General features: G+C 40.1%; 1 protein-coding gene across 1 annotated transcript; it reads left to right on the plus strand.

Moving 5' to 3' along the window:
• Positions 1 to 4933: 4933 nt before the first annotated feature.
• Positions 4934 to 7379, plus strand: LOC147310328 (E3 ubiquitin-protein ligase TRIM39-like). The gene is made up of 2 exons (XM_086269137.1): positions 4934 to 5159; positions 5280 to 7379. The coding sequence occupies exon 2, from the start codon at positions 5282 to 5284 to the stop codon at positions 6911 to 6913; it is 1632 nt and encodes a 543-aa protein (XP_086125263.1). The 5' UTR covers positions 4934 to 5159; positions 5280 to 5281; the 3' UTR covers positions 6914 to 7379.
• The last annotated feature ends 2655 nt before the right edge of the window (positions 7380 to 10034 follow it).

Genomic DNA, 10034 nt, shown 5'->3' on the forward strand with positions numbered 1-10034 from the left:
TGAGCATAGCCTTGGCACATTGGCTTGTTTGCATGCAGGTTCTATTCATTTCTATTACTACAGTGACTGATTAATAATTCTAGTCATGCCACTTAACACATTTCAATTTGCTCTTCATAATGTGAAGTTGACTATGAAATTATTGAACAGACCAACTCTGTGACCTCAAAGAGAAAAATGGAAATTTGGTATTTCAGGAATGAGCCTATCAGCATTAATTTGATTGTCTAGACGTTTTTTTTTTGTTTGTTTGTTTTTTTACAATTCAGCAATAATTTAATCACCAAAGAATACAAAAAAAGCAGGGAAAAATAAAGAGATAAAACTGTAAAAAAAAAAGGTAAACACCATGGTAATTCTGGTACCCACTTATATCAATGTTAACAACATAAAAACTACCTTACTCCTATGTCACTTCTGTTGCTTTACATCCCTGTCCAACCAGTGTGTTCAGTGATGAGTTTTTATTGTAATGATAAATCTTTATCACAACAAGGCATCCTTTTCTGAGCAAAACAGACTCTGCAGTGGGCTGTTTCCTCTATTTCCGCCTCAGTAATTCAATGTGCTTGCAAGCTTTTAGAAATAGATGGTGGCTGCAGGCCTCGGCAGTGGGGACCTGGACTGGCGACAGTCAGTCTAAGAAAACAGCATTACTTAGCAGAGGATGTCATGAATCAGGTCAGGTTTTCCCCAATAAATATTGTCTAATCAGAGTGTGATAAAACAGGCCATCATCGTCCCATGGCTAGCAACTTGGAGCCTGTTTTCCACTTTCTCATAGGTGAGACATGGCAGAATAAACAGAAATCTGGCTTAAATGGTAAATGGTCTGCATTTGTATAGTGCTTTTCTAGTCCCTAAGGACCCCAAAGCGCTTCACACTACATTCAGTCATTCACCCATTCACACACAGGCGATGGCAAGCTACATTGTAGCCACAGCTGCCCTGGGGCGCACTGACAGAGGCGAGGCTGCCGGACACTGGCGCCACCGGGCCGTCTGACCACCACCAGTAGGCAAACATGGAGTTAGTATCTTGCCCAAGGATATTTGGCATGCAGCCAGGAGGCAGCCTGGGATCGAACCACCGACCTTCTGATTAGTGGCTGACCTGCTCTGCTTAGTCTTAAGCCAGCTCTTTTCAGTGCCAGACCATTCCCTCTGTGTCCAGTCCCATTCTGCTGGAGTTACTTTATCACCTTTCATGGTTTTGTAACCCACTAGGCTCTCCAATTCTTTCTCTCACAAAGGGGTAGGAGTAGGTCATGACTGAGTGTGCATGTCAATCACAAACAGATTAAGGGGAAAGCAAACATTGTGTGCACTGGTGTGTGCATGTGTGATTATTGCATCCATTCATTTAAATTTCACATTCTTCCTAACCAATTCTTAGCACCAGTTGCTTATCTAGCCTTCTATTCACGTCATAAAGAGAAGACAAGAAATTTAAAAAACAAGAAATGATACTTGTTTAAAGAGCTACTCAGATCCTACTTCTTATGGCTGACTTCTTGTACCCAGACTGCCACGTGCTGCAGTGCCTGCAGTACAATTCAGGCAGATTATAGGTGCCAAATTGCAAGAGATAAGAAACATCAAGAATCTTACAGAGTTTTATCAGCTTGTGCTAACCTCGTTGCTATTTTTTCTTTGATGGATTAGGAAAGGTCAGGATGAACTACAGGATTTCCTGGACATGAACTAAGCGGCTGCTGTAGATAAAATAAGAAATTGTTACAGTGAAAGCTTGAGGGACAAGTCTTCCTGCCTCACAAGACACAAGCATACGCACAAAGAACTAGAGGACTAGAGAAACACAAGCACAAAGAAGTAGAGAAACACAAGCAGTGAAAGCAATCTGTGTGTGGGAACTCTGGGACAATGTCAACAGATGGAACTGAGCATACTAAGCAGAGCAACACCATGTAGCATCAGCTGACAGATTCACAACGGAAACAAGGGAGGTTGGAGTAGCCATCAAAAACTATAATTAATCCCAGAGTGGTTTTTTTTCTTTTTTTGTTTGTTTTGTTTTGGGGGTTTTTTGAAGGCACTCGAGATTTTTAATCTAGCATGGAAAATGTGTGCACACCTTATTCTAGCTTTACAAACCATCTCAGTTGTCCATCAGCTAGCTGGCCTGCGATTCTGGTCCAAGTAAAAATCACAGCTATCAGTGTGAACACTTCTCCATACATGCATTTTCCCAAGAGGACGGATCCGAATGATTTGAGTGATTCGCACACGTTCCATCTAGCACCCTCTGGAGGCTAACGCCTGTGGGTTTGAGCAAACGGTCTCAACACCTTTACAAACAATGGCGTGTCCAGCGGGGTGGCCTGGGGGGGCACAGGCCACCCCCCCAACCAGACTGGCCACCCCAGGTGCCACCCCAAAGGCAAAACAATAAAATTCAATCAAATATCAAATGTCCGATTATGTTTTCACGGTGACGCTCAGATATCCGAGTGTAAGTGAATGCAGCATCGGCTTCTGCGCTATGTGCATCACGTTAGCAAAGGTAGGAGAGCCAAGCACGAAAGACGTCACTGCAGGAAACAATTTTTCGGTGAAAGAAAATGAGGACAGAATAAATGTCCCGGTAAGTAATATTAAGTTTGTTGAGTTTAGTAAACTTCGGCGAAATTAGAATACCAAGGAAAAAATAACACTTAAAGAATTATTGCAGCCGTGGAATATTTCAGACAGTATGCTACAGAGGGGAGCTAACATAAGAGTTATGAGTTATAAGACGTAATCTAAGTCGTAACATTGCTGTATGGAGCTGCAGATTTGGTTGCAGGTTAACATAGCTGGACTGGCCATCGGGCTTATTTGACTTATTTTTTATTTATTTTTGTAACGGCATGAACAATGAGAGGTGGTGGATTGGCCAGATGCAGGTCATGTGTAGAAATAACTCCGTTGTTTGGTGGTGGCTATGGCGGGGCTTCCACAGAGGCAGCAGGTGGATGAGGGAAGGGGAGGCAGGAGGAGAGCCCCGAGGCAGCCGCCAGTCCGAGTGTCAGGTGAACTGAACTTCAGGTAAGAAGTTATGACCTGCAGCCTATCTGGGTCAGATATGAACTAAGTTTAGGTGGAGTTTATTTTCGTTGTGCTGACTTTTTACTGTCAGTTGCAATAACTCATACTGCGTTCTAGCCAGCTTGGAGTTTTTATACAGCTGTTCGGTTGCTATGATGTTACTGATAGTGAACTTTATTTTATTCATAAGGTTAGTTAGTAGAGTTGCCAACGGCTCCTTAAAAAAATGGAATGGTCCCTCAATCAGAGAAAATATTACACGTTTCGTATTGAGCTGAGAAGAGACGCAGTTTGTCCCGAACTTCAGCTAGAATGGAAAAAGACACAAAGCTGGATTTATTCTGTCTTTACGCTGCACAGCTGCCTCTTCTCTCATCCTCCCTCTCCTGTTGCTACTTCAATCATGAAACTGATCGATGATCAGTTGATCGGCTTTTCTCTCTTGTTTGTTTATCGCCCACTTTGCGCCAGAAAGACGAAACCAGCAGATGTCGCGCTAAACAACAGCAGCACGTTTAAGCTTGATCGGCTGTTGTTAGAATTTATTTAATATTAATTTCTAGTATCAGCTGATGTTTGCTGGAGCCACAGCTGTAAAGCTGCTGGTCATGATGTCGGTTTGGATATCTGGTGAGAGGGAAACGTGAAGACCACCCACCAGGATCCTTTTTTATGTAGCTGACAGCTGGTAACTGTGCAGGGGCGGGTCTAGCAAAGTTTTGCCAGGGGGCCAGGTAGGGCATTAACAGGGAAAGGGGGCACAAAGAAATACTTTTCTTTCCTATTCTCATTTAAAATGTCTCGCTTTTATTAAATAATTATCTAAATCTTACAACCAAAGTTTTTATCTGACGTAAAATGTATAGAAATCATACATATACCAAAAAGACTGTACATCACTGTCACAACAGGGTTTGTTTTCATTCAAAGGCTTTATGGCTTTAATACCTGGTGGGTCGGTCTGTAGTCAAAATGCCCGATTTTCTGTCCCAGTCCAGCCCTGCAGGTTATACTGGCAGTGTCACCATGCCAGCTGAATGTATTTCATCATCAGCCAGTGTTGTTCTTTATCAATATTACCAAAGTTTACCATAAGGCAGCATAGAAAGTATTTACTTGCTTTCAGGTTTTATTCAAATATTAGTCTTTTCAGTTGTTTCTCCACTTTTTTCCTGTTTCAAAATCAAACACCAGTTTGTGAGAAGATTATCTTCTTTTTTTAACAGGCAGAGAAAGTTTTGCATTGGAATGGCTAATTTGTCAATTGTTTGCTACAAATGTTCGTATTTTAATATTCAAAAATGTTTTTGCCCAAAACATATGTGCAGTATATGTCAGTAAAAATACTATGCAAATATTGCTGTCCTTGAATGCTGAGTAAACACTGACAAAGCACTGATTGTATCTCTTGTACTTTATCAACGCAGTATCTAAAAACTTTGCACCGTAGTGGTTAAAATCTCATTCTAATAAGAGTTAAAAGTGCATTTGGTTATTAGGTTTATAGGATTATTGAATTATGGTTAAGGGTTGGTAGAATTTTTTTTTAAAACATTATCTGCCAATTAAATCTGCCACCCTTCTCCAAATCTGTGCCCCTACCTGGCCCCCCCAACAAAAATTTTCTAGACACGCCACTGTTTACAAACAATACAATTCCTTAATTTAGTACATTTTACTTTATCCTATATAAGTATAAGGTTTTAACACGTAACCAATTTACTTTAGCCTATAATTTAGAACTTTCTGGGGGGGGGGGGGGCGTTTTAATCCATAATAAATTTACCTACATAAACCCCAAAACGAGCTTCCCAGAGCCCCCTTAGTTAAGTTCTTATCTTTTTTTTTTTTTTTTTTTTTTCTTTTTTTTTTTGCGCTTTTAAATTATATATATTTTTAATGCGGCTCACACCAATTTTAATGTCATGAAAGGGTTAAAAAAAATTAAGAGGCGTATCGTAAGTGACCACTGGGGGAGGGCCGCTTCTGGACGCCAACGTGTTGAAACGAAACTTAAGTAAAACCCCTCAAAGAGAACTGTTTTTTAAATAGAGAAAGTTTGCTTTCTATTTTTCGCAGCTTTTATTAATCAGAAACTTGAGACTTTGCAGGTATGGTTACTTTACTGGTTTCTTACACAGTCTGAGCAGTTTGTTCAGTCCACTGAGTTGAATTGTATTAGTTTTAGGTTATTAGTATTCATTTATTTATTGTATTTCGCTCTTGTGCAGATATGGCAACTGCCAGCAGTCTGTTGTCAGAGGAGAGGTTCTTATGCTGCATCTGTTTGGACGTGTTTACCGAGCCAGTGTCAACCCCGTGTGGACACAACTTCTGCCGCCCGTGTATCCACAAGTATTGGGACTCTAGTGACGTTTGTCAGTGTCCATTTTGCAAAAGGACATTTTCTTCGAGACCTGAACTCAACGTCAACACTACCATGTCTGAGTTAGCGGCTGAGTTTGCAAAGCTGGTCCAAGTCAAAGTGTCAACTTCAGACCGAGAGCTCCCAGAAGGAACAAATGTTCTTTGTGATATCTGCACCGGGATGAAAGAAAAGGCCGTTAAGTCTTGTTTGATGTGCCTTACTTCTTTCTGTGTAGTCCACCTGGAGCCTCATCAGAGAGTTTCAGTGCTTAAGAGCCACAAACTAATCGATCCTGTGATTAATCTTGATGAGAGGATGTGCAAAAAGCACAACAAGATAACAGAACTGTATTGTAGGACTGACAAGGCCTGTGTTTGTGTGTTGTGTTTCAAAAGCGATCACAAGAGTCACAATGTCATCTCGCTAGAGGAAGAGTATGAGGCTGTGTTAGCAAAAAATGATGAGGTAATGGCAAATATCCACAAGATGATACAATCACGATGCGATAAGATAGATGCAATTGAAAAGTCACTTGATGCCAGCCAGAAAGAAGCCGATGAAGAGAAAGAAGCCAGTGTGCAGATGTTTACTGACTTCATTCGCTCTATTCAGAAGAGTCAAGCTGATGTTGTTGAGGTGATTGAAGAGAGGCACAGAGCGATGAAACAAAAGGCTGAAGGTTTTCTGAAAGAGATGAGGATGGAAGTTGCTGAGCTTAAAAGCAGAATAAGCCAGCTGGAGCAGCTGTCACGATCTGAGGACCATCACTGTCTTGTCCAGAACTTCTCAAGCTTACGGGCTCCTTCAAGTAAGGGCTGGTCCAGTGCTGGTGTTTACAGCAACTTGTCTTTTAATGAAGTGAGAAGAGCCATGGCTCAGGTGAAACAAACAGCTGATATAATTTTGGAGAAAGTTCCAGAGATCAAAATGAAAAGAATGAGAGAACATGCAGTAGACTTGACTATTGATCCCGACACAGCACATTGCTCACTTACCATTAGTCAAGACCGAAAACAAGTTGGAACTGCAGAAAAACAGAATCTTCCAAAAAATCCAAAAAGATTTGAGATGTATCCAGAAGTCTTAGCAAAGGAGGGCTTCACAGGGGGGAAGTTTTACTTTGAGGTGCAGGTGAAAGATAAGAGTAAGTGGACTGTTGGAGTGGTGAGAGAGTCTGTAGATAGAAAGGGAGACACACGTCTATCAGTTTCAGATGGTTATTGGACCATCGGATTAAGTGAGGGCAAGTATTATGGATATGAAAATTCAGCTGTTATATTGGTACAGTTAAAAAAGCTTCAAAAAGTGGGCATCTTCGTGGACTACGATAAGGGAGTGGTTTCTTTCTATGATGTGGATTTCAAGTCACACATCTACTCTTTCAGTGGCTTTCGCTTTAAAGACAAACTTTATCCATATTTTTGCCCTCATTATAACACAGACAAAATGAATGTTGCCCCTCTTGTCATAACACCTGTACCTCACAGATTAGCTTAGTATGATCCTCATTTGCAGAAGACAAACTAGGCTTCAGTATTTCCATAATCAGTATGTAAAACTATATCTGCTTGGAAGTTCATCACAAGATCATTCTATATGTTTGCCTTCTTTGTCTAATGTAATATGCTATGATGTTAATATATTTCAGTGGCTAAAATTACCAGCTGACTTCATAATGTAAGTAAGATAGACTTTGACAAGATATTTGTATGTATATTTTTGTATTTAGACAAGGTTACATGCAGGTGAATTTAAAAAAAAAAAAAAAATTACACACACACACAGAAATTCATGCCAGACCTTCTGCTTTTTGTTATCAAATTCAAATTAAAAGCTTTATCAGATTCACAGAAAGAGATGATACTAAGATGAGAAGATGAACTCTCTGTTTAAGCTGTTTTTTGTAGTTAGCAGTAACTGGAAATGAATTGATTTTATGTATTTGAAAAGTTACCTGAATAAACTTCACGTCAAGACTGATTTTCTCATATCGTTCCTTTATATTGCATTCCTCATAGTTTCGGCAGAACTCATATAAATGCAAAAGGACTGTAACGTCTTCCCTGTGCCATTTTGACCCATTGAATGCACTACATTGCTTCAAAAGATTACAGTGGCTCTGGTTAAGTGTGTGCATAAGACATAACACACCTTGAAGAAGATATAGAGATATTTAATTCTTCATATAATTACAGGCTAAAGGTCAGTGTCGCCGAGCCTTGCTGCTACCCTGCTTGGAGTCTTTAACACTATAGGTTTATGATGGAACTTGCTGCGACTCACGTCTTTGTCACGCTCACAGCTTTGTGAGACTTATAAGTCAATCAATAGTATTCTGCCCACTGCTTTCACTCCTGACTCCTGCCTGTGTGCTCCTGCCCCCACACTGATTTGTGTGGATGATAAAGTGTATGCGCTCGCATTATCCTCAAGTGTGATGCGTGGGCTGATCTTCTTAAGCACCACTGATGGAGCTCACCCATAACTGTGACTAAAAACCAGTGTGTTTCATTGTGTGTTGTCTGTCATTAATGGGAAATGAGCCCATTTTTCCTTGCGACAAATGTTTTGTTATGTTTTTCAAAGTGGGTTACTATTAACTGAATCCTTTGATAGACTATGAAAAGACTGAGGGAGAGTAATGAAAGAGGTACGGATACCTCTGGAAATGGAAATCAAACATTGTGCGATGAAAGATATTTTGACATTCTTGGAAGAAGGCAGCGTGAATATTACATTGCAGGATTTAACTGCATTATTCTCTCCTTAACATGATCTTCTATCCCATCTTAAGCAAAACATATACTTTTTTCTTTTAGTCGTATGTCTAAAAGACTGAGGAGGGCCAACTGTGTAATCAGGTGTAAAATAGAAATAGAATGATTTAGGGTCAGCTCTACATGAGGTTGATGTGAAATACAAGGGAAGAAATCTCTGACCTGAAACAACACCAGTGAATATCGGTAGGCTACTGGGATGAAAAAAAAGTCTAAAAATGGTCAATCACACTGCTCTCTATTGATTCAAAGTACACATTTGTTGTGCTTAGAGCCACAACACAATCAGTGATGACACAGCAGGTGTTTTGACTTTTGCAGCCACTAAAAAAGCACCTGCTGTGACTTCTGATTGGGATGAAGAAAGAGGGCAGCATGCTTAAAAGTTACAGGAGTTACAGTAATGTACAAAAGTCTTGAGCCACTCTTCATTTCTTTAGATTTTGATTCCACAGAGCCAGACTTGCTAGTCATTTTTTATAATGGTCTTGAAAAATCTCCAGGCTTTCTGAAGGCCATTTGAGATGTAGCTGGCCCTTCATTTAAACAGCCTACTGTTCACTGAAACCTCATCAAAAGTTATCTGAGTTGGAAGGGTGGCTGTTAATAAGCCATTCTTAAGGAAGGAGAACAGAGAAAAATAAGGCTGAGGTGTGCCAAATTACACAAGAAATTGACTGGAAAAAAAATCAGCTGTAATATGTCTTATGGAGTAATGAATCCAAATTTGAAATATGCATGGAAGAGGTCCGAAGAGAGATACAACAGTGAATGTCTATAGCCATCTTTAACACAGCGTGGATACTCTACCGTGCTTTGAGGCTGGATTTCAGCCAGTGTTGTTGGAGCTCTTATCCAAATTAATCAAATTATGAATGTAGAAAAGTTCCACCAGATTTTGATCGACCATGTAATACCATGTAGTGTCTGATTGGCAGCAACTTCATTTTTCAGTACGACAATGATCGCAAACATACTGCCAATGTAGTCAAAGTATGCCTGGATGAAACAACGCATCAGTCATGGATTGATCTCTCCAGGGTTCGAACCTCAAGATAATCGAAGCAGTGTGGGATCATCTTGACAGAAAACAAAACAAAAGGCAGCCAGCATCCAAAGAAGAGTCTCGGATGTGTTTCAAGAAGCCTGCAGAACTAAGAAATTACAAGAAAGCTTACCTATTAGAGTTTAAGCTGTGTTGAAGAATGAAAGGCAGCTTTAACTGAACAAAAGGGGGAAAAAATCCCACATTGACAGCTAACTCAAGAGACAAAAAGCATTAGAACTTAAGTCATTACCTTACTTAAGGATAAATAAGTTAATTAATTACATTAACGCATAAGCAGAAAATAACCTACAGTAACTACTTTCCGATATGGAAGTGCAAAAGACAACTGAAAGGGAGGATAGTTTCTATATATGTGGTTTCTATTAAGGGACAGAGGAACGATAAGAAATGATAAGAAATCAAGGACAAGGAGTGTGGTGTAGATAAGTGAGGAAATCCGATCATTACTACAAATTTAGTTGAAATTTAAATATTTTAACTATGGTGTGTGAGCTGGGCCCCTGGGTGCCTCCTGTGCGAGCTTTACCGGGGATGTCCTACCGGGAGGCTAGATTACATCTCTTGTCTGGCCTATAGGAACGCCTCGGTGAGTCCAGGAGGAGGGGAATGGTTTGCTGAGGCTGCTGTCCCCCAACAACATAAAACGGATGGATGGATATATTCTAACACTTAAAATAAAGATTCCAAAACGGAAATGATCGAATAACGTATGAAAAAATGTGCTCAGAAATTAATGTATATGTGTATTGTTTGAATGGACCTGCTCTGACTG

This window comes from Aulonocara sp. 'chitande type north' Nkhata Bay, linkage group LG17 (genome assembly GCF_057382095.1).
Source record: "Aulonocara sp. 'chitande type north' Nkhata Bay isolate Kocher_YH1m ecotype deep benthic linkage group LG17, A_spYH_male_GT1.1, whole genome shotgun sequence".
Lineage (NCBI taxonomy): Eukaryota > Metazoa > Chordata > Actinopteri > Cichliformes > Cichlidae > Aulonocara > Aulonocara sp. 'chitande type north' Nkhata Bay.